Source organism: Aotus nancymaae, unplaced genomic scaffold (assembly GCF_030222135.1).
Source record: "Aotus nancymaae isolate 86718 unplaced genomic scaffold, 86718_ANA_hifiasm-v0.15.2.pri h1tg000028l, whole genome shotgun sequence".
Lineage (NCBI taxonomy): Eukaryota > Metazoa > Chordata > Mammalia > Primates > Aotidae > Aotus > Aotus nancymaae.
This window is the reverse complement of record NW_026988441.1, coordinates 3834981-3860085: the sequence shown is the minus strand read 5'-3', so window position 1 is coordinate 3860085 and position 25105 is coordinate 3834981. Positions and strand designations below refer to the sequence as shown.

At 42.3% G+C, this 25105-nt stretch overlaps 2 protein-coding genes across 7 annotated transcripts in view; both read right to left on the bottom strand.

The window, feature by feature from the left end:
- The window catches only part of LOC110569336 (large ribosomal subunit protein eL31-like), a 56856-nt gene extending 42591 nt beyond the window's left edge, over positions 1-14265 (bottom strand). Inside the window, exon 1 of the mRNA XM_064380973.1 lies at positions 14177-14265. The gene's annotated coding sequence lies outside the window, so the exon portion shown is untranslated. The remainder of the gene's footprint in view (positions 1-14176) is intronic.
- Positions 4659-25105, bottom strand: part of LOC105723807 (zinc finger protein 577) — a 330132-nt gene continuing 309685 nt past the window's right edge. Inside the window, exons 1-7 of one of the 6 annotated variants that reach the window (XM_012462059.2) lie at positions 19418-19496; positions 18031-18119; positions 17477-17609; positions 16855-16930; positions 15238-15364; positions 14177-14272; positions 4659-6317 (exon numbers count right to left, since the gene is read on the bottom strand). In XM_012462059.2, the coding sequence (XP_012317482.2) occupies positions 5149-6317; positions 14177-14272; positions 15238-15364; positions 16855-16914 (1452 nt within the window). In that variant the 5' untranslated portion in view covers positions 16915-16930; positions 17477-17609; positions 18031-18119; positions 19418-19496 and the 3' untranslated portion in view covers positions 4659-5148. Of the gene's footprint in view, positions 6318-14176; positions 14273-15237; positions 15365-16854; positions 16934-17476; positions 17610-18030; positions 19281-19417; positions 19497-25105 lie in introns of those variants that run through there. The other 5 variants (XM_012462075.2, XM_064380970.1, XM_012462067.3 and 2 more) reach the window with 5 other exon arrangements.

Sequence of the window (25105 nt, the reverse complement as noted above, 5' to 3'; positions counted from 1 at the left end):
GGCACGCACCTGTGGTCCCAGCTACTCAGGAGGCTTAGGCAGAAGAATCGCTTGAACCCAGGAGGCGGAGGTTGCAGTGAGCCGAGATTGCGTCACTGCACTCCAGCCTGACGCCTGGCGACAGAGCAAGACTCCGTCTCAAAAAAAGAAAGAAAACGAAGGAAGGGGCAGGTCAGGGAATAGGAGAATTGGAGATATTGTTTTCAGAATGTTTAGTTTGTCATGCCTACTGTTTGTGTCCACAGAAATTCCAAGAAGTTGACTTGGTTTTATGAAGCTGCAATTTTGGGAAGTATTCAGGGCTGATGATGGTTTAGATTAACAATTAGGGGTACAGTATATTCTCTTGGTTTTAGTTCACATGTCATAATTGCACATATTTAAGGGATACAGAGTGATATGTTAATACATGTATACAATGTGTAATAGTCAAATCAGGGTAATTTGCATATCCATCACCTAAAACATTTATCATTTCTTTGTGTGGTGAACATTCAAAATCCTCTCTTCTAGCTTTTCAAGAATACACAATAAATCATTTATTTTCTAGTCACTTATGAAGCAAGCAAAAATAGTACTGGAATAGGGGCAGGGTCTTACTGTGTCACCCAGGCTGACCTAAAGAATTGTGAGATAATAAATGTGTTGTTTCAAGCTACTAAATATTTGTGAGAATCTGTTTTGGCATCGACAGAAAATTAATACATTATTGACACCAGAAACATCAGAAACAAGCCAGGCATGGTGGTTCACGCCTATAATCCCAGCACTTTGAGAGGTTGAGGTGGGCAAATCACCTGAGGTCAGGAGTTTGAGACCAACCTGGCCAACATGGTGAAACCACATCTCTACTAAAAATACAAAACTTAGCCAGGTGTGGTGGCACACACCTTGATCCCAGCTACTCAGGCGGCTGAGGCAAGAGAATCATTTGAACCCAAGAAGCAGAGGTTGCAGTGAGCCAAGATCGTGCCACTGAACTCCAATCTGGACAACAGAGTGAGATTCTGTCTCAAAACAAACAAACAAACAAAAAAAAAAACTATCAGAAACAACTTAAGTACATCACACCGTCCTTCCTTCTTACATATTTATTCACCTGTATTCAAACTTAATGCGCTTTGCATGAAGCTACATTTCCTCCTACCTTTGTCTGAACCTTGATTTTATGGTTTCTCTTTGGTTTTCCCTAAATTTTTAAATTAGAAATGTATTTTCATATAATAGTTATTTATATTAAGTCTTGCAAATCCATTGTAGAGAAAGGCAAAAGTAAGAAACAAAACCTCACCACGGCTTTTATCATTTTCTTCTGTTCTTAGGAAAAAGCTGTCATTTCTAAGGTATGATCTAGCTGTTGTCTTTTCTGATTCTGAACCTTTTGCAAAAGATCTCTTATCAAGAGTAAAGGAGACATTTCAGAGAGGGGCCCAGCTTTTAGAATTGTGACAATTACTAAATTTCCCTCTCTTAATGAAGGAAAACTTTTTAAAAGCACAAAGCTAAGGTTGGAAAAAGCCCTCAGAGGTCAGACCAATCAGGACCAATGAGGAATGTCCAGTCCTCTACCTCCACCCCTAAATATAAATACAGAAAAAGGCAATGAGAACCTGGACTATCTCCTCCCTTGCATGGGATCAGAGCCAGGCAACTTCTGGTGGGAGAACTGACAATGGACTTCTGGAAGGTTCTAGAATCTACAGACCCAAGTTCTAAACTGGGAATCAAGACAAAGTGGGTGGAATCTGTAAGTCTGTGTACCAGGAGTTGCTAGGTTTTTAAGTGTGTCAAATTTCTTTATACATAAATCATCTTCCCACTTAGAAGTTGAAAAGCTGCTTAGTCCTCAAAGCACTGCACTGTACACACTGCTCTAGAAGCTTTGTGTTAACACTGATGCAGTTGTTAATAGACCAGTTCTGGACACCCCATAGCACACACAGACACCTACACACCTAAAAACGTTTCATCTGGGGTGTAAAAGGAGAAAGTCAGCAGAGTAAGGTTAAGTAAGACCCATGCCCGGAGTCCCCTCCCCAGCCTCCAACATGGGATCCATCTGGCCCATGACAGCAAGAACAAGAACAAACATGTTTGTAGGGCTGCTTCCCACCTCAGCCACACAGCAGGGCAGACTCACCAAGAACCGACTGGGTCTGACCTACCAAAGTCTGCCCCAGTCAAAGCAGAAAGGCCAGATGAGCTCCGAATTGATATGCCCAAGGCCAATTGCCTCATAATACTGCCTACAGAAGCCCCAGCAAGCACTGGCTAAGGTTCTGTTACCTCTTCAACTGCCTTGAACACCCAGATAGAATTCACTCACGTGGAGAAAAACGGCGAAAGGCAGATGTGTGCCAGAAACCCCTACTGGGGCTAAACAGTCAAGACATACCAGCTGCTAACTAGAATAAGAGTTGTTAGGCCTCCTAACTGTACTTCCCAGAAACCTCAACAGCCCAGCACAGGTGTCTTAGGCACTGTCCATGCCCAAATTACACTTCCCAGGAAGCTCAGCAGCCCTGCTCAGAAGTCTCAGTTCCCAGAAAAGGCAAAGAGAGGCTAAACACGGGGTAGACGACACTCCACAACTTCAGCAGTGCTTGCTTCTCCCTCAGGGAACCTGGTCCCAATTGCCTCCTTCTGGTCCCTCCCTGGGAGGTTGAACAACCTAGGGGCATTGGCTCCAGTAACTAGACCAAGCTTCATCTCTCCCTTGTTCAGGTGGAGGGAAACCCTCAGTAAATTATAACTTTTATAATCCACTTTATTCAGCCCTCTTGAATATATGGGACACTTATAGCATCTGTTTCCAACATCCTTTCCTGCTAATTCTATCAGTGTGTCACTTCTGGGTCTCTGAGTTTTCTTCATGTTACGGGGTTGTATTTTCCTGCTTCTTTGCACACCTGGGTAAGTTTTTTGATTGGATGCCAGACATGGTCAATTACTGACAGATGGCTTTCTATTTATTAGTCTCTGTCTGGAAAACTGCTAAAAACTTGGAAAGTTTGGCCTTTTCATAGCTTGTATGTAAGTTTTGTGAGGAGGGTTCAAGGCAGCCTTTAATATAGAGCAAATCTGAGCCACCCATAGAAGCAATACTCCCCTTAAGGTCCACTGTGATTCTCCAATTAGGAGGCATTTCCATTCCAGCTGGTGGAAATGCCGATTACTCCCAACCTTGTGTAGCATCCAAGGATTTTTCTGCCTGTTCATTTCCAATAGTTCTTCCTCCAACCTCGGGGAGGGGTTTCCTCACATAACATGTGCTGATTATGACTCAAAGGCTTGTCGGGGAAACTAGACTCTCAATTGTGAGTGCAGCTCTTCCCCAGTAATCCAACTCAAGAATTTGGGCCAACTTGAATTCCTAAAACCCCAAACTGTCTCAATTCAGAGAGATAGCTGGGATCTGCTTGGGTTTCTCCTCTCAATGCTGCAGACCGGAAACATTCTCCAGGCACTAAGCTGGGGCAATCATAAGGCTCATTTCACTGTTTCCTTTCTCTCATGGAAAGTCATCCTGAGTCCTTTACTCCTCAATGTCTGATGAAGTTCACTCATATATTGCGTATCTTTTTTAGATATTTAAGGCAGGAGATTACATACATTAGACATTTATCGTTAAAGAAAAAGGGATTGTTGGAGTTGACTATGAAAAAGATTAGTCAGTATCTAGGTTCATTATGTCATATGTATTCCATACTCATAATAAAGTATGTTAGCTTTTCTTTCTTTCTTAGAAAGTCTTATTCTGTCACCCAGGCTGGATTGCAAGTGGCATGATCATTGCTCAATGCAGCCTAGAACTCCTGGGCTCAGGCGATCCTCTTGCCTCAGCCTCCCAAGTAGCTGGGACGATAAGCACATACCACTATGTCTAGCTATTATTTATTTATTTATTTGGTAGAGATATAGTCTTGTTACATTGCCCAGGGTGGTCTCAAACTCCTGGGTTCAAGTGATCTTCCTGCCTTAGCCTCCCAAAGTGCTGAGATTACAGGTGTGAGCAACTGTGCCTGGCTGGGTATGTTAATTTATATAATTTCAGAATAGATAAAAATTTATGTTTGACAACATTTCAGGCATCATAAATCTCATGTTCTTTTTGGACATTTAGGAATTATTTTCCAGTGCTGATGTGACTTTAACATTTTAAGAGCATCTACAACGTTCACATGTAACAATCACAAGATTCTCTGATTATACAATAAAAATTTTAACATACTTGGATCATAATTATTAAGATAGGGAGATTATCCTGGTTTATCTGGGTTTTCCCAATGTAATCACAAGGGTCCTCAAACATTGAAGAGGGAGACAGAACACTCAGGTTTTTAAGAGTGATGTAAGACTGATTGGTCACTGCTGGTTTTGAAAGGAGGCCCCAAACCACAGAATTTGGGCAGCTTCTAGAAGCTTGAAGGGCAAGGAAAGACGCTCCCCTAGAGCCTCCGAAAAGAAAAGCAGCCCTGTCAACAGCTTGATTTAGCCCTGTGAGATGCATTTGGACTCCAGACCTCAAGAACTGTAGGATAATGATTCTGCATCATTTTAAGCCATCAAATCTGTTAGCTTCGTGCAGCACCCATAAGAAACTAACAGTTTTACTTCCATATTTGTTATATTCATAGATTTTTATTACATAATACCAGTCCTGGGGCTCAAGATGTCATTTATTAAACATGTCCCTCCAAGACTCTCAAGGCATAAAAGTGTGATACATGAGTTAATTTGGTGAGTTTCCATCATTTCTCACTTTCGAGACTTTTTTTCTGTAAATTCTCCTATAAAAATTTTACTAAAAATGTTTTCCATCTCCATTGCCTCTCAAGTTGTCTATTTCTTTGACATACGAAGCACAATTTAGCACTAAAAACACCATCACAATCTTTCATAAACATTCCTGTAAGAATTCTTTTGATACCAATTGAGATACCATCTCCAGGTAAGGGCTTCCTCTTAACACCTGCATTTCTAGCCAACATGATTTCAATGGTGTTTAACAGGTTTAGCTTCTCACAGAAATGTCCTCCACCACCAGTGCCTCCATAATTTCAGCCCTAAATGAGCTATCTGGCATATAATGGTTGGAGGATTCCTGCTAAAGATTTTCCCACCTTTCTGGTATCAGAAGATTTATTCTTACACAGTATCTGTAAGATACAAGATATAATTTATTACTGATGGGGCCACATTTACTTCATTTGCAATCCTTATTCCCTGTTCGAATTCCTGATTCACTACAAAGGCTTGATTTCTTGGAAAAGTTGGTTCCACAATCACTACATTTCTACCCATTAGGAGCTCACTAATGTTTAACAATGGAGGGGTTCTTGAGGAAGGCGTTTCTATATGTACTGTGTTCACAGTGTTTTGCTCTTGTATGAGCTCACTCATGTATAAGGAGGTATGACTCCTGGAGGAAGGTTTCTCCACCTTCAGTGAATTTATGGCTTTCTCTCTTATGTGAGTTTTCTGATGTTTAATGAGGACTGACATGTGGGCAAAGGCTTTGCCACACTCACTGCATGAATATGGCCTCTCTCCAGTGTGAGTACGCTGATGCTGAATGAGCTTCGACTTGCTTCTAAAGGCTTTTTCACACTCACTACATTCATAAGGTTTCTCTCCTGTATGAATCCGCTGATGTATGGTCAGGTCTGACTTAAAATAGAAGGTTCTTCCACAATCACTGCATTCATAAGGCTTCTCTCCTGTGTGAAGTCTCTGGTGTGCAATGAGGTATGCCTTCTGGGAAAAGGCTTTCCCACACACACTGCACCCATAGAGTTTCTCTCCAGCATGGGATCGCTGATGTCTATTGAGCAGGCACTTCCGGCTGAAGGCTTTTCCGCATTCACTGCATCTGTAGGGTTTCTCTCCTGTATGGGTTTTCTGATGGACCATGAGCTGTGACTTTCTGGAGAAGGCTTTTCCACATTCACTACATTCATGGGGTTTCTCTCCCGTGTGAGTTCTCTGATGCTCAGTGAGCTGAATCTTCCTCATAAATGTTTTCCCACATTCACCACATCCATGGGGTTTCTCTCCTCTCTCAGTTCTTCGATGTTGAATAAGCTGTGCTTTCCTGGAGAAGGCTCTCCCGCACACACTGCATTCATGTGGTTTCTCTCCTGCATACATTTTTTGATGGTCACCGAGCTGTGATTTAGTGCTACTGGGTTTAACACATCTATGGTATTTAACTCCAGTAAGGGTTTTGTCATGCTTGATATGGAGGCATGATTTCCCATATCCACCAAATGCATCAGAATCTTTTCCTGCATATCTTGTATTCTGGATAACAAAACCTAAATGAGATTGCAAACATTTACACTGTGAGCCAAACTTATTGTGTCTTTATAGTAAAGGAACAATACTCTTATATAAACCAAACTTATTTCCAAGGGCAGAACTTTGCTGACATCTTTCTAAATTTTTAAGCTCATTTTGGTTTTCTGGGTACCACTGCATATGGTCAATCCCTTATATTTCTTCTAGGAAAAAGAACAGTAAGAACATCCATGATAATTTTTTGCAGAGGTGGCAGAAGGTGCAAAAATGCCATGGTTTTGGCTGGCTTTTATAAGATCACAGTCTCAGAGTAATATACCTCACACTCTGTGAAAAAGGATGATACTATAAAACAGCAAAAGGAAAACACAGCAACTTTAGCAACAACAATGGGTATTCTATAATGAGTAAATACAACTTGGGCTGCCTCCCAAAGAGGACCTTGCAAATGGAGACAGAAGTAGAAAGAGAAACACATTGCAACTGTAACAAATCGAAAACAGATGGAGGGGATGGATGTATTCACCCAACAACACTGAATGGACAGGTATTTGGGATACTACAGTGACTAATAATATATTCTCTGTCTCCATGAACCTGTCATTAGGTAAAAAGAGAGAAACAACAGGTATGCAGAGAAGTAGGAAAATTACAGAATGTGAAGAACAGTACAAAGGAAGTAGCTCACATCATAGGGTAAGAACGAGCAATGTTATGCAAAGAACAAAATAAAGAACATTCCAAGAAAAGAGAATAGTCAGTGTGAAAACCCAGAGGCAGAAAAAACTTAGGTGTCATCAAAAAACTGTAAGAGAAGCTGGTATGCCTGGAATATCCTGAGTGTGAATGAAGTAGAAATACAACAGTTTGGCAAGGCTGGCAGAATTAACAACATAGAGATTTTGTAGGAAGACTTTGTTAGAAACTAGAATTTATGCTAAGAACAATGGCAGTAAGCCACCAAACACTTTTTGCCAAGAAAACATGTTCCAAATTGACAGTCCCAACATTACTATTCTATGGAGAATCAAATGTCTATTGAGCATACAATGGAGGCGATGGCAGAATTCAGGTGGCTTGATCAGGAATAATTACAATGAAGATGGAGAAATGTGAAAAAACAAGGACATAAGGATGGAGGAGGAAGATGTAAGATTCACTCTTACAACAAACATTGCCAGTAGAAAGGGAAGAATTGACGATAGCTGTTCAATATGTGGCTTAAACACCTATACAGGTGCTGGTGCCATTTAATAAAATGAGGAAGATTGGGGCACAGGTTTGCCACTGGGGTGGGGGGGAATGCAAGCTCCATTTAGAGGCCTGTAAAGGCTTGAGATGAATAATACGTAATTAAGGAGATCATATCAAGTATACAGATCTATGAGTATGGAGAAAGTTCTAGATATAAGATTACAATTTTAAGTCACAAGTATATAAACATTATTCAAATACTTGGGACTGTGTCGGACTAGATGAGATTCTTTAGGAAGGATAGACAGAGAAACAGGAGGGCCTAGGACAAGAGCTTCATGCACTTTGAGTCTTACGAGTTTTGGGAGAGGGATATGCACAGAGAATTTGAAAAGACCATCCAGAGACATCAAACTATGTCTGTGCTGATCAAGCAAATAAGCGATGTAGGTTTTAGTAACAAAGGTTTAGAACTGGAAAATCAGAATACAGGATGCACAGCATTTCCTTTCAAGGTCACTGAGGCAAAATACTCAATAATTGCCTAGTTACAAAATCTTTCCCCCCTTTTCCAACTGCACAACAAAATCAAACTTTCCTAAAACACCAATTTAAAACAATACTGTAGTCAACGCTCCAACTTGCTATGTAGACACTGAGATACTGTGATATAATAATAAATACATATTTGGACTTCACCCCTGGTTCCCGGCACGGAGTTCCTACATCCCTTGCAATTTCCTGAGTGACAGGGGTGCTGGGAACAATTCTAATATTTGGTCTCCGACTCCAGTACCTGACTCAGAGCTCCTAAATCCCTTGGAAGTTCCTAGGTGATGAGGGCATATTTTGTTGTAATGAGGTAAATCTTGATGGGCTCCTAGACAGTTTCAAGATGGGGGTTGGTCACATTCTCCAGATAGGGCTGGAGTTTTTGTTTTTTGTTTTTTGTTGAGACGAGTTTTCACTTTGTCGCCCAGGCTGGAGTGCAGTGGCACAATTTCAGCTCACTGCAACCTCTGCCTCCCAGGTTCAAACAATTCTCGAGTCTGAGTCTCCTGAGTAGCTGGGATTACAGGCACCAGCGACCATGCCTGGCTAATTTTGTATTTTTAGTAGAGACAGGGTTTCACCATTTTGGCCAAGCTGGTCTCAAACTCCTGACCTCAAGTCATCCACCCACCTTGGCCTCCCACATTGCTGGGATAGCAAGCATGAGCCACCACGCCCAGGACTTTTTTTTTTGTGAGTCTCGCTCTGCACAGACTGGAGTGCAGTAGTGCCATCTCAGCTCACTGAAACCTTTGCCTCAAAGATTCTCCTGCCTCAGCCTCCTGAGTAGCTGGGATTATAGGCGCGCACGACCACACCTGACTAATTTTTGTGTCTTTAGTAGAGATGAGGTTTCGCCATGTTGGCCAGGCTGGTCTTCTACCCCTTACCTCAGGTGATCTGCCCGCCTCAGCCTCCCAAAGTGCAGGGATTACAGGCATGAACCCCCATGCCCAGCCAGGTTAGAGATTAATAATCAATTGTATCTATGTGATGAAGCCTCCACAAAAATAATTACAAGACAGACTTCAGAAAGCTTCCAGGTTAGTGAGCACACTCACATACTGGAAGAGCGATTCACTCCAACTCCCTGAAGTTAGAAACTCCAGTGCTTGGGACCCTTCTAGATTTTGCCCTACACACCTCTTCATCGGGCTGCATCCTTTGTCATGGTCTTTGTAATAAATCAGCAAGTGTGTTTCCCAGGATTCTGTAAGCAGTCACAACAAATTATCAAAACTGAGAAGGGGATCGTGGGAACCACCTATTTGTGGTCAAGTCAGAAATGTGGGTAACGTGGGAGTCTGCTACTTATGACTGGTATCTGAAGTGGGAGACAGTCTTGTGAGACTGAGCCCTTAACCTGTGGAGTCTGTACTAACTTCAGGTAGTTTGTATCACAATTATATTGTGGGACATCCAGCTGGTGTCAGGAGAGTTGGAGAACTGGTTGGTGTGAGGAAAACCCCTACAAATTTGGTGTCAGATGTATTCCATAAGAGTAGAAAAACAATTTTTTTCCCTTTACAGGTATGAAACAACCATACAATATTCGGTATTCCAGATACATATGATTTAAAAAACAGTTCCCTGGACCACCTTCCCTTTTCCCAGGGAAGTGTTACAATCATATTGACCAGTGGAAATTAGTCAATATTAACTATATCTCCACTCAGTTTAATAATATTCTAACTGCGTCAAATGCAGAACCTTCTGCAATGACGGAAATGTTCTATATCTGTGTTTTCCAATATGGTAGCCACTATGTGTGGCTATTGAGTACTTGAATGTGGCCAGGGTGACTAAAGAACTGAATTTTTGGACCAGGCGCAGTGGCTTACACCTGTAATCCCAGCACTTTGGGAGGCCAAGGCCGGCAGATCACTTGAGGACAGGAGTTGGAGACCAGCCTGGCCAACATGATGAAACCTTGTCTCTACTAAAAATACAAAATAAAATTAGCTGGGTGTGGTGATGGGTGCCTGTAATCCCAGCTACTTGGGAAGCTAAGGCAGGAGAATTGCTTGAACCCAGGAGGTGGAGGTTGCAGTGAACCAAGATCATGACATTGCACTCCAGCCTAGGCAACAGAGCAAGAATCTGTATCAATTAAAAAAAAAAAAAAAAGAAGAAGAACTGAATTTTTAATTTTACCTAATTTTAATTAAATTTAAATAACTACATGTAGCCTGTGCCCAATGCATTAGCCAGCATAGACACAGACTATTATCTATATTTGCCATTATAATCTCCTTGATATGGTCATCTCCAAATTTTCTTCTTTCAACTAATACCACATTCTTCCTCAATTTCCATTCCTACATCATCTCTCATCAGTTAGACATTCTGAGGAATCACTCCCCATCCAGGAAAACATTCATCTGCCTTATCTTCCATTCATCCTAGAACCCCAAGTTATACCTTCCTAATATTACAACGACTCTACCTGACTATCAAGCAAGACTCTCTAGAACTAGCAAAGAAAGATGAAACAGGCCGGGCGCCGTGGCTCACGCCTGTAATCCCAGCACTTTGGGAGGCCGAGGCAGGTGGATCACCTGAGGTCAGTAGTCCAAGACCAGCCTAGCCAACATGGTGAAACCCAGTCTCTACTGAAAATACAAAAATTAGCCAAGCATGGTGATGTGTGCCTGTGATTCCAGCTACTCAGGAGGCTGAGGGAGTAAATCGCTTGAACCTGGGAAGCGGGAGGCGGGGGCTGCAGTGAGTGGAGATCACGCCACTGCACTCCAGCTTGGGAGACCGCAAGACTCTGTCTCAAGGAAAAAAAAAGGATAAAACAAAACCAAATTCACACTTTCTAAGCCAACTATTAACATAAAACCCAGAGTAATCAGCCACTTCCCTTCTCGTTGTCTCCTACAGGCCGATCTACTGAGGAGCTCCCATCTCATCCTCCTATTTCCTACCACAAAGTTTTCTTTATATTGTTATTGACCCATTGATGATGAAGGCCTTCCATCATCATTTTTATCCAAAATCCAGCATTCTTCCTGCAAAAAAAATTTTATCATGCTTACAAAAACAGTACTTTATTCTCTCTGAAACACTTTTTGTATGTTTGACACCTGTTACTGTCTTTGTACCTATTTGACAATTCATTTTGCACAGCCTTGTAATACAGCAAAACGCGTTATAGTCAAATACTCAAATTTTTTTTTTTTTTTTGAGACAAAGTTTTGCTCTTGTTGCCTAGGCTGAAGTGCAATGGTATGATCTCAGCTCACCGCAACCTTGCCTCTCAGGTTCAAGCGACTCTCCTGCCTCAGCCTCCCAAGTAGCTCGGATAACAGGCATGCGCTTTGCCACCACATCCAGCTAATTTTTTGTATTTTTAGTGGAGACAGGGTTTTTCCAAGTTGTTCAAACTGGCTTTGAACTCCCGATTTCAGGTGACGCGCCTGCCTCAGCCTCCCAAAGTGCTGGGATTACAGGCATGAGCCACCGTGCCCAGCCCAAATGCTCAAAATTTAAAAACTTTACACACCTATGTCCTTCATTACATTGGAGTCTCTCTTGGAGCCTATTAAAATGCTGGCTTTTTAACTACAGGGTTCCAGGTAGAAATGCCTGCTAACCCTTGTTAACTTCATATGCTCAGGTCACTCCCTGTATCTAACAAATCAGAAGTAGAATCTCAAGAGACATAGCCTGTAGTTTGAAAATGCTTTTATGCACATCCATGATTAGAAGACAAAACTATAAAACCAAAATGATGGCCGGGCGCAGTGGCTCACGCCTATAATCCCAGCACTTTGGGAGGCCGAGGCGGGTGGATCATGAGGTCAAGAGATCGAGACCATCCTGGTCAACAAGGTGAAACCCTGTCTCTACTAAAAATAGAAAAATTAGCTGGGCATGGTGGTGCATGCCTGTAGTCCCAGCTACTCGGGAGGCTGAGGCAGGAGAATTGCCTGAACCCAGAAGGCAGAGGTTGCGGTGAGCCGAGATGGCACCATTGAACTCCAGCCTGGGTAACAAGAGCGAAACTCCGTCTCAAAAACAAACAAACAAACAAACAAACCAAAATGAAACAAAACAAAACCTGCACTCAAGAAAGCTGTGATGAATGCATGCAAGCAATTTTGTTAGTGAACTACTATGGAGTCCACATTAAGCAAGGACAGTAAGACACAAACCCTTTTCTCAATATGGTAAAAAGAAGCCTCATACCAACCAGTAAAACAATACACATACGAAACAATATATGACCATTACTAAGTTAGTGCAGCATAGACACAAAGAAGATAGAAGTCAGAAAAGAAGGCGGTCGGGCGCAGTGGCTCACGCCTGTAATCCCAGAACTTTGCGACGCCGAGATGGGTGGATCACCTGAGGTCAGGAGTTTGAGATCAGCCCAGCCAACATGATGAAACCCTGTCTCTACTAAAAATACAAAAAAAAATTAGCCAGGGGTGGTGGTGGGTGCCTGTAATCTCAGCTGCTCGGGAGGCTGAGGCAGGAGAATTGCTTGAACACAGGAGGTGGAGGTTGCAGTGACCTGAGATTGGGCCACTGCACTCCAGCCTGGGCAACAAGAGCAAAACTGTCTAAAAAAAAAAAAAAAAAAGGAGGAAACTCCAAATGTACCCTCAAATAGTCAAAAACTACTTCTTGGTAGTAAAACAAGAGCTGACAGTGAAAGAGAGCGGTATCTGGATGTAAAAATACAACATGATCAAATGCACAGATGTCAGTCCTCACGTTATTTGACATTATCTGCAGCATTCAATAAAATATATGCCTTCCTCCTCCTTGGAATAATTTTGTCACTTATTTCATGGACATCGTCTGACTCTCCTACCACAACCCTGATGCTTTTTTAACGTGGCTGGGTTCTTCTCTTTTGAATCTCTGCATATATGTGGACCTCTTGTTTCTTCAACCAACACTCACTCTTCATGTCTTCTCATTAAGTTCCAGTAGCCCCTGCCCAGTGGGGAATGAAACCGTAACATCGAAAGGAACTCACAAAAAAACGGAAGTCAGTCAACACGTGTAGCAATGGAGACAATGCGAACCTCTATTACCATGGCCTACTGTGAGGTGGGAATTGAGAGCGGAGTGTTCAAAACGCCTTTTCAAAACAATAAAAAGTGACAGGAGCAGCTGAGATGTTCAGACAAAGAACAGAGTAAACAGAGACGATTCAAGGCTACTCCAAGGTGACCACATACTGGAGTGGTGAGCAATACAGCAGAACCTAAATATAATGCGCAGGGAAGGAAAGAATTTCACAGAATAATCGTCCTGGGTGCTGGCAACATACAGAACAAGAAGGTAGGTGAGATAACAGTAAGGGAAATATCCGCATGAGGCTATTTGTCAGAAGACACAGCTGAAATCTTTATTACATATGAGTATATGATAGTAGAAACATCTGGGAGAAAGGAGGATCCTGGTTTCACATACTGGAAGAAGGAAATATTTGGACAGCTGTCCTGGTGGCTGGCAACACACAGGGGGTTGGAGTGCAGACGAGACATTAGTAGCAGAGATGTCAATTTGCGAGTCTCCAGCAGGGGACAGGGAGCTCAGGCCTTCAGAATAAATTAAACTTCTACTAGGAGAATCAGAAGATAAAAAGAAAACAGAAGCTGGGAAGGTAGGGGAGCAGGAGGTGAGTAAGTCGACAGAGGCACCCAGAGAGGCAAGGTGTGAGGGCTTTCACGTGAGTTAACGTGAGATGATTTTCAGTGAAGGAAATCAGCCCTTTCTACTGGGGCCGGGATATGCTTAAGCGACAGAAGTGCTAAAAGCAACACAATCCAGATGGGTTTTGAGAGGAATTTCAAAGCAAGTAAGGTAGGGAGCAGGAATAGAAAAGCTGGGAACAGGCTGGGAAGAATGGAACCAGGTAAGAATTCAAGGACATGGACTGAAATCAGATCCAGAAAACAGAAGAAAGGAAGACATGATCCTTTGAGAGCAGGAAAAGGACAGCTCTATTAGGGGTGGACACAGATGCAGAAAGGCTGTTGACTAGGTTACTGGGCCACCAACTAGTGTAAAGTCATCTAAAGAACACTTTAAAAGCATCAACCATTTTCTGACCAGCTTGGATTTTCATGCCATTTCTCCCCATTTTCTTAAGTTTTCACTCCCTTACCTGGACAGGTTTGACTGTAGGCTGCTCCTTCTACTATCCATGGGGATTCTCCTCGCTCCAACTTGAAGAGTACATCTGGCTTGGTGCCTTGATACCCTGTAAACAAGAAATCACTGAACACTTGACATGTATGCCTGGGGAATCAATGAAAATGGAGAGAGTTATGTCTCAGGAACCACAGCATTTGTACTTTGATAAAGTAAAAATCTTCACTCAGGAGAAAAGTACATCCACTTTGTGCCAGGGAGGAAAATACAAGTCTATGACATTCATAGCCATTAGGATGGCTACTATCAAAAACAAAACAAAACAGAAAATAACAACTGTTGGCAAAGATGCGGAGAAACTGGAATCCTGTGTGCTCCTGGTGGGAACGTAAAATGGTACTGACACTGTGGAAACCTGTTCCTCAAAAAATCAACAGTGGAATTACCGTGTCACCCAGCAATTCCACTTCTGGCTATATACCCCAAAAAATGGAAAGCAGGGTCTCAAAGAGATATTTGTACACTCATATTCATAGAAACATGATTCACAAGAGCTAAAACACGGAAGCAACCCAGTGTTCCTTAACAGATATGTGGATAAGCAAAAGGTGGTATATACATACAAAGGAATATTATTCAGCCTTAAAAAGGAAATTCTGGCACATGCTACAACATGGATAAACCTTGAGAACATCACACTAAGTGAAATATGCCAGACACAAATATATAAGGTACTTAGAGAAGTCAAAATCCTAAAGACAGAAAGTGAATGGTGGTTGCCAGGGGCTGGTGTGAAGTGAGGGAATGGGTAGTTATTGTTTCATGGATACAGAGTTTTAGTTTTAGAAGACAGATGGTAGTGGTGGTGGTGGATGCATTACGCTGTGAATGCATTTAATCCCACTGAACTGCACACTTATGGTTAAGATGGTAAATTTTATGTTATATATTTTACCACAACAAAAAAAATCTATGCTATACAATGCTTTAGTCGAAACCATTAACTATCTAAGAGACTGTACAGAGGTTACCAAGTAAGGAAGAAAAGGTAAGTGACTGTGATGCTGTCCTCACCTACTGATACTAGGTTTCTGTAGTTCTCCGACATTACCTCCTTGTACAAGACCTTCTGAGACGGGTCCAAAAACTGCCACTCCTCCTGGGTGAAGTCCACAGCCACATCTTCAAACGACAATAATCCCTATAACAACAATTCCAATGCTATCTGAGGTCGATAACAATAAATGATATAGAAAAGAGGGACACAGACATGTCTTGATCCTTTTCTCCATGACAAATTATGCACAACACGACTATTTCACATACCATAGGACCATGGAATTCCACTAATTCTTCCTACCCTCAAAAAGCACTAAGGCAGGATTTGCATAGATATGAAACAATGTGCAATAAGAATGTTCATTATTCCTCTGTTTCTAATAATGAAAACCTTATCAATAATCTAAATGTGTATCAAAAGCAGACAGGGTTAAATTGCAGCACTTCCATGCTATAATATACTACAAAAATGTTAAAATCCATGAGGCAGATGTATACATATACATATGGCTATCAATGATCTCCAAGGCTTTCTCTTAAATGAAAAAAAATTAAGCTCCCAAATAATATATGATCTAAGACATGTTAAAAAAAAAATGTAATAATATAACTGGGTGCAGTGGTTCATGCCTGTAATGCCAGCACTTTAGGAGGCCAAGGAGGGCAGATCATCTGAGGTCAGGAGTTCCAGACCAGCCTGGTCAACATGGTGAAACCCCATCTCTACTAAAAATACAAAAATTAGCAGGGTGTGGTGGTGCACGCCTGTAATCCCAGCTACTCAGGAGACTGAGGCAGGAGAATTCCTCAAACTCGGAAGACAGAGGTTGCAGTGAGTCAAGATAACGCCATTGCACTCCAGCTACATGCAACAGAGCAAGATTACATCTCGATGAAAAAAAGGTAATAATATACACAATTCTACATGTGTAAGTACATACATGTACGTATACAGAAATGTATATAAATATATTCTATCACATGTCAATCACAGGGAGGAAGTGGATGGAGACCCAAAACTATTACCACTTATTACCCTTTGGGTTGAAGTTTGGGCAGAAAAAGGGTGAAAGGAGATAGTATTTTTTGATATAAATGCTTCTGTTTGCTCGAATCTCTTGCATGCAAATGTAGCTATACATCATTTCAGTAGTTAACATACAAAAACCAAAACAAACATAACTGGTGCTTTGTTTTTTGAACCTGGAGTTAAGAAGGTAAGAAAGAAGCACTGTCAGTATCTGCATTCCAAGCTGTTACCAAAGAATGGAGCTTTTAGTTGTCTCTGCTGTATTAATAACAAAAATCTGGTTGTTATTGATATGTTATTGTTGAGACAATTCTTCCTCATGGAGGATCATTCAGAGGTTAAGCAGCCCATTAATTCTACTGGATACTCCAGGCTTATTCCTGGGCAAAGTCGGATGACCAGAAGCCTGTATTTTCAAGGCACAGTTTCCAAAGAATTTTGTCCAATCCAGTTTTCTTTAGCTTACCCCACTAAACAATAGGAAAAAGCCAAAGAAAATGTCCCATGCCTTTATTACGAGGCTGAATTTGAAGACACTGTCAACCATAAAAGCTCTCTAAAGGAAGACATTTCTCAAGATCTAACAGCAATAACATGTTTACCTCCCCTGAAGAACTGTCTTGCTCTCTCCTCACAGACATTACAATCATGGCATTTTTCATGTGTTTCCTGTTATTTCTGCTGCCAAAAAAACAAAGGAGACACAGTTTAAAGGAGAGAAAACCCACAGGGTCTTAACAGTCACTTAGCTGTGTTCTGACATAAGAACTCTGCACACACTCGGGAGACTGAGGCAGGAAAATCACTTGAACCTGGAAGGTGGAGGTTGTAGTGAGCCGACATGGAGCCACTACACTCCAGCCTGGGTGACAGAGCGAGACTCCTCCAAAAAAACAAACAAAAAAAATAACTTCGCACAAACCCCCTGATCTATATATCTCATTTCTTAATGTGTCAGGATTTTAAGATTACAACTTATTTTCCGACAAATCCTGATTTTTATCGGTATTCAGTATCTCATCTAACCAGACTGTCTTTTTTTTTGAGACGGAGTTTCGCTCTTGTTACCCAGGCTGGAGTGCAATGGCGCGATCTCGGCTCACTGCAACCTCCGCCTCCTGGGTTCAGGCAATTCTCCTGCCTCAGCCTCCTGAGTAGCTGGGATTACAGGCACGCGCCACCATGCCCAGCTAAGTTTTTGTATTAGTAGAGACGGGGTTTCACCTTGTTGACCAGGATGGTCTCGATCTCTTGACCTCGTGATCCACCCGCCTCGGCCTCCCAAAGTGCTGGGATTACAGGCTTGAGCCACCGCGCCCGGCCACCAGACTGTCTTTTACGAGCTTCCACAGATCCACTGGGAAACAAAGAACAAAACGGGTAAGACATCTTTTCATTTCTGGATGCAAAAATATTAAATAAAATATTAGCAAATAAAATCCCTTCTCATATTAAAAGAACAAACCATTAAGAAAAAGTATGAGTTTTTTTTCCCCAGGAATATATGAAATTGCGAAATAGAGCAACATAAATCAAAGAAAATTTTAAAGAGAAAAAATATAAATGAAAATAATTGTAAAGGTCAAAAGCCCTTGGGAAAGAGAAATAAAACTTGGTAAATCAGCGTTATTATTTATTCAGACCCTATTACGTGCCTAGTACTACACTTTGTACATAAAGAACATTTGCTCTCTTCATCTTCATAATGATTCTATGAAATAGAAATTATGACAGCTTTTTTTCCACAAATAAGGAAACTGACTCAGAGATTTACCTACCCAAGTTAGAGGCAGAGAAGCAGGTTCTTCTTATTCCATATACACTTGCCACCTGGCTAAAATTATTTGCAGGTGACAAAAATGTTCAACTAGAAAACAGAAAGACGTCAATTTATAAGTTATGTGTAACGACATGAGTAGAATGAAGTGACAGAATAAACACATACACTTTTAACTTCTGCTCTTGTCCACTAAGTAAAATTAGAAACAAAAAAAGAACAAGGGGAAAGGCCTTATGCAAAAAGAAAGAAGTCGCGATTTACAACAAAAGTATTAACTATGCAGAAATAAGCATAACCAGAAAAGTCCAAGACACGTATGGAAAAATACTACAGCTAGTCAAACAAATAAAAATCTTGGGTTGGCCGGGCAAGATGGCTAACGCCTGTAATCACAGTACTTTGGGAGGCCCAGGCGGGCGGATCTCAAAGTCAAAAAATCGAGACCATCCTGGCCAACATAGTGAAACTCCGTGTCTACTAAAATATAAAATTTAGCTGGGCGTGGTGGCGCGCGTCTGTAGTCCCAGTTACTCGGGAGGCTGAGGCAGGAGAATTGCTTGAACCCGGGTGGCGGAGGTTGCAGTGAGCTGAGATCGCGCCACTGCACTCCAGCCTGGTGCCTGGCAACAGAGCAAGACTCTGTCTTTTAAAAAAAAAAAAACTTGGGTTAATGGAAATCCATCACATGTTCCTGAAAGTGCTGGATCTACATCTACATCAATTCTACCCAAATTAAAGTAACCACTTGATGAAACTGCAGCAGTTTAAAAAAGAAAACTCTCAAAGAGCATGTAATATGGGAATACGTACTTGACAAGATGTTAGGTTAAAAACGAATAAAATTATACCAATACCTGGACACCTGATCCCAACACTAAACATGAAATACGCTAAACAAGAGTTATTTTCTGGAGAAGTATTTAAGATGATGGGGAGGTCATTACTTGGGTCGCAATGAACCTGAAAGCAAATTTTCTACAGAATACATAGTCGCATGGAAGCAAGGGGACCAGCAACCCCCTTTTTAAGTACGCATGGGATAAGCAATGAACACGAACTGCCCCGAGCTGTCTCCACCACTAACATCATTCGCTTTCCCACCACAACCGCCCCGGCGCTACTCTGCAACCAAGACTTCCCAAGCGCTCGTCCCAACGCGGAGCCCACGAACTCCCCGACTCGGGGAACCCCAGCACGACTCTGCGAAACGAACCCCAGCGAGGACTCCCCAGGGCTCACCGCAACACGGACACCCCCCCAACTCCCCGCGCTAGCGAGCAACAGAAAAACCCCAACGCGCTCTCCCTGGCCCCGAGACATTCCTAGAATCCCACGCAGACTTGACCAATGACCTCTGTCTCCACTGCTGGAGGCGAATCACGGACCTTAAATCTCTAAACGCTCGCCTCAGCCTGCCACCCCGCGACCCCAGCACTCTACAAACTCGACCCCCTCAGGCTTTAGTGATGGCGGCCGGCTAGGGTCATACCGCGTTTTTCCAGAGACGCGGAAACCGGCGCAGACCGTCCTTTTATGATGCAATATGTTGCGCCCGGGGGATGCTTGCTGGGAGCAGCCGTTTTCAAGCCTGCGGCCGTACAGCAGGCGGAGTCCCCCTTTCTGCGCCTTTGGCAGACTCTGTCGATGAAAAGCAATTGAAAACGTCCCATTCCACCCTTTTCCCATGCCAGGTAAACTGCTGGACCTTGGCTTTGCAACATTCGCCAGGGGCGCTACATAAACTGCTTAGTTTCTCAAAGGCTCAAGCCTGCCCTGATCTTTCTGCAGGTAGGGTAAAGATGGTCACAGACATTTAAGCACTTTGATCCTAAAAGGAATGGAAAGAAACCATGTGGGCGCGGCAATCTTAGAGGAATTTCAAGAGGGAGGGACCTCGAGCAACAATCGGAGGGGCTATTATCCTGAGGATGCTTCTGGCTGGAGGGACCTTACGGAGAAAGCAGCCTTTGAGAACTGCCTAAGAGGTATCTCTGTATCTACGTCAGACGTAGCCTTCGAGGAAGGAGTCAGTGACAGAAAGGCTAAAACGACGGTGTGTTAAAGCTTTGGTTATAACTGGTGTGGAGAAACGCGGTTGATCGCAGCCGCCGACCAAAGTGGGGAGCCAACCCTAAAACATGGCTTTCCCGCCCTGGAAAAGTCAAAGGCAGAATAAGCCTTTACATCCACGAAGGTGGGAGCTACCTGAAATCAAAACTCTGAAGGAGACATGATTCTATTCGATATTGAGGCTCAGTTGATCAATTAAGTTGATGAATTCTAGCACCAAACCTGCTCCCTATAATTTTATAACCTGCCTCAGAGAACAGAGAACCTTTAAAGGGATTGATCATTCACTCATTTATCCAACGAACGTTTATAAAATGCCTATTATGTGTCAAACACTGTTGTGCGTGCTGGGAATACAAAAGCTGGAAACAGGCACAAAGATCCTCGTTCATGGAGATTACAGTCTACTGGCAATTTCAATGTGTGACCTAAATTGAGTGGTGCTAACAGTTGACTTGGTTGGCTGGCTGAAACTTGGACTCAAAATTTGCCTACACTAAATGAAGTTTAAATGCCAGATATTTCCTCATATATTATAAAGTATCCAAAGATAAATGGCGTTAGGAATGCTAGAGTGAATTTTTCGTGTAAAATCAAGATTACCCATACCTCAGGTATGTATTCCAGTAGCCTCTAGAAGACAGTCTCTTCACTGACACTGACCTGGTCACAAGAAACAGAGATAAATTATTGTAAGATTATTTTATTATACATTAAGTGATATAAAGTTAAATGATAAGTTCATGATTTTCTTTCAGGTTAGGCTACTAGAAAAAAAATACACCATAGACTGATTGTCTTAAACAACATTCATTTCTCACAGTTCCAGAGGTAGAGGAGTCTCTAGGACTGGACTCTAGAACACAATCAAGGTGTTGGCAGATCTGTCCAGTAAGAGTCCATTTCCTGGTTTATGTGTGGTCATCTCATTGTGTCTTCACATGGCAAAGAGCTGAGAAAGAGAAAACAAACTCTCTTCTGTATTGTCTCATAAGACAGTAATGTCTCATCATGAGGGTTCCACTTTCAAGACGTAATTATCTTCCAAAGGTTCCACTTCCTAATGCCATCCCTTAAGGATTAGGACTTCAACATGTAAATTTGGAGGGGATGTAAACATGCAATCTCTCATAATGATGTATCTAAAGGAATCACTTAAATGACAAAGATTTATAGTTAATAAGCCAACAAAGGAGACAATATGTAATAATAAACATAGCTACTCTACGGGAAGGCAGAAAAGGAGGAAAAGGAGAACAAAGAAGACATAGAATAAAAAATAGTAAATTAGTAATTTAAATCTAAACACATCAATACATTAAATATAAATGATCTAAATGCCCCAGTAAAAAGACAGAGGTTGTGTTAGACTTCTTATCGAGTTCAAGGAGAAAACAGAGACCGGAGTGAGGAAATTAAAAGCCAATTTATTCAGCTCCCGGGCGAGGTTCTATGGTCCTGGAAAGGGGCCAAAGAAGTCACGCTTCTCTTCTTGGGGCTTGGGGTTTTATAGGGAGTAGAAGTAGCTGATTGACTACGGGGGAAACAAAGACAAGGTAGTTCTACTGGGTATTAAAAGACTGGGGTCGGGCGAGGCGAACAAAGCGGGGGCATTTCCATTGGGTATGAAGGGAGTGAGCACGGACGAGGGGCTGGCCGAGGATGTACGGGGGAGCTACCATAGGGCAGGTTCTTGGCGGGCCTTTTCAGAATTTCTGGTGGGTGCAGGGCTGAGATTGGAATGCGGAAATGGGCAAGGGGGAGCCTGCGTGGAGAGGGCAAATGCTGAGCAATGTGCTCACAATGGTGACGCAGTTTTTAGGCACGGAGAGAGAAGGGCGTGTCCATTCGGCTCCCAAGGAGGCACCGGCCTTACAGGTTGTTAATTGGATAAAAAAGGAAGGCCAACTATTTGTTGCCCACTAAACACCCACTTTAAATGTGAAATCATAAATAGGTTAAAAATAAAACCATAATAGGGGCCGGGTGCGGTGGCTCACGCCTGTAATCCCAGCACTTTGGGAGGCCGAGGCAGGTGGATCACAAGGTCAAGAGATCGAGACCATCCTGGTCAACATGGTGAAAAGCCGTCTCTACTAAAAATACAAAAATTAGCTGGGCATGGTGGCGCAGCCTGTAGTCCCAGCTACTCGGAAGGCTGAGGCAGGAGAATTGCCTGAACCCAGGAGGCGGAGGTTGCAGTGAGCCGAGATCGTGCCATTGCACTCCAGCCTGGGTAACAAGAGCGAAACTCCGACTCAAAAAAAAAAAAAAAAAAAATTAGTTACAATTATAAAAATGGATTTTTTAAATTTGCCTTGGAAAGTCCCTGATGACATAATGGTATATGAGTTGGCTGCGTTTGATCAGTTGAGATTGAGTTTTGTCTTTCCCTAACACAACCATCTACCAGATATACTCAAGTGAATTTTTGCTTATGTTTACAGGTTAAGCAGGTTAAGGCTGTTTTTAAGGCCTAACGCGTTTTGTTTGCTCAGGAGTTTTTCAAGTCTGGTCTGCCTTTTAATTTTGCTTTGACACTGGAGACAGTGAAACGGCACTGATGTGTTCCCTCTCCTGACACCTCAACCCTTGCACTGTGAGGTTGGAAGGAACACCAGCAACACTGCACAAACCACACAGATATTCAGACGCTCAAATGGAACCAAGGCCAACACAGTGCCAGCTATGTCTACCTCAGTTAGCTAGGGAGAGGTGACTGCACCCTTTATTGACTGACTACTAGGAAACTGTCAGAGGAAACCACAGATGGCCACTAAGAGCATGGCCATCTTAGTGGAATTTCAGTTGTCTATATAGTAGAGAATATGCTTTGAGAAACGGGGAAAAAATAGGCCACTTAGCTTGGGCAGTCAAGGCTCATGGCAAGCCCCTGCATCTCAGCTAATGATTTTAAAGTTGTGAGTGAGGAGATATATATATCATATATATATCCATATATGATATATATATTCATATTAAATTATTCATAATATTCATATATATATTCATATTAAAGGTTGCTTTTTGCTTCAGGCCTGTTTGGAAAACACCAAGTGTAGAAATTTGAAATTGTGTTCTATGAAAAAAACCGAATACAAAAGCCACTATCAACGTAGGCGGTGGGACCTGACTCCAGAAGCTGGGCTCCAACACCAGACCAAATTGAGGACTAGCTAAAAGAGCAACAGGGCAGAAGCAGCTTTTCAAAAGTCTTAGAAATAAGGCTTAGAGTTGCAAGGAAAAACGAGTACTTAGACAAAGGATTTTTTAGTAAAGCAAATTTATTTTTGCACAGGAGGGTGCTTTTTGTAAGGCCGGTTGCTACGAGAGCACAAAGAACAAAGGAGAGTAAAGTTTTTATTTTTAACGTAACTCCTGCCCCCATGTCCTTTTCCCATTGGCTGGGGTCAGACTGCACAATTTAAACTAGACTTGATTGGCTAAACATTTAAATTTTGTTTTTGATAAGGTGGATGCGTGATGGGAGAGAGGGGAGAGGAGGAAGGGGTTGTTTGTGGTGAACTAGAGAGCTAGTTTTTTTTTAAATAAGGAAAGGAATGTGAGCTGGTGCTGATAATGCCACTAGTGCTGTGGTATGCACGGGCATGTAGTAAAGTTAGAAAGTAGAAAAGGAGAAGAAAGGTCGGTGGGGGGTACTAGGAATTAAAGAATAAAAGGTTGAGCAGGCTGTTTGAAGAGAAATCTTGCCGTATCTCACAATAAGACATAGTATGCCATGTCAAGCTTACCATTTCCGTGGTAACACCTGGGACTTATTGCCATTTTCCATGGCAACAAGCTGATGACCTGAAAGTTATGACCTTTTTCTAGAAATTTATGCATAATCCGCCCCTTACTTTGCATATAAAAGTAGGCAGAAGTATGACTGAAGAGCTGCCTCGGAGCTGCAGCTCTGGGCACATTGCTCCGCAAGGAGCAGTATCTCTGCTGCTGCTGCTGTGCACTGCCACTTTGATAAAAGTTCCTATCTAACATCACTGTGGGGCCCCTAAATTCTTTCCTGGGTTAAGCCAAGAACCCTCCTGGCCTCAGCCCCAATTTGAGGCTCACCTGCCCTACATCATTATGATGGCGTCATCGGATAAGCAAGGAATCGCACACAACCATTCTTTCCAGGATGATGTCATCAAACCTGCAGTGCCTTTGCTTGCAACTGAGACTACTGAAAGAAGACCAGAGTATCTTTGTGCTGTTTTGTGCCTTTCTTGTGTCTGCCCTTTTCTGCTCCGGTCTTGCATTTCTCTGTGCCTCAGTTTAAGCTCCTTTCAGCTGTAGCAGCAGTGAACTATGGCAGAGACAAATCAAACAGTCCCTAAATTTTGTAAGGCAATGTAAATCAGTCAGCCAGAACCTTATACCAGTGTTCCGTCATAAGCGATGCGAAGTCTGACATAACTAAGTCCATGTTTGTCTGTGCCTTTCGACAAGGTCAGATTTTTACTGATGCTGTTTCAATCATAAAAGCCACAAGCTACTTGGAATTCCCACAGAGGCAATTCTCCTTAGGACTCCCTGTTCACTCAGTAGTCAGAAACATGGGCACACAGGCTCAAGCTACTCTATAATAAAGCAAACCATACATAATAGTATTTTAATCAATATATAAATTTACATGTTTAAAGATTAAATATTACATCAAAGTAAAATTTAACAAGAGAAAAGGGGTAGGAAAAAGTTCAAGGAGAGCCACATGGACAAAGAGAATGTCCTCCCTGATCTGGGTGGATGTCAACATCTTGAAAGGAAGAGTCTTTGATGTGGGCATAGCCTTTGGCAGCAAATACTGGGTGCTTATTGCAAGTGACAGCAAGATGGTGCCTGTTAAGACCGCTGTTTCAATCTTGTGAAGTCGTGCTCTTTTTATGGCCAGAGTCCTCAGGTGAGGACTTACATAGAGCGTGCCTGTTTATGTCCTTATCTGGTTGGATGCAATATTTATTGATTAGGCAAAACATCTGGTCCAAGTTGGCACGAGGCCT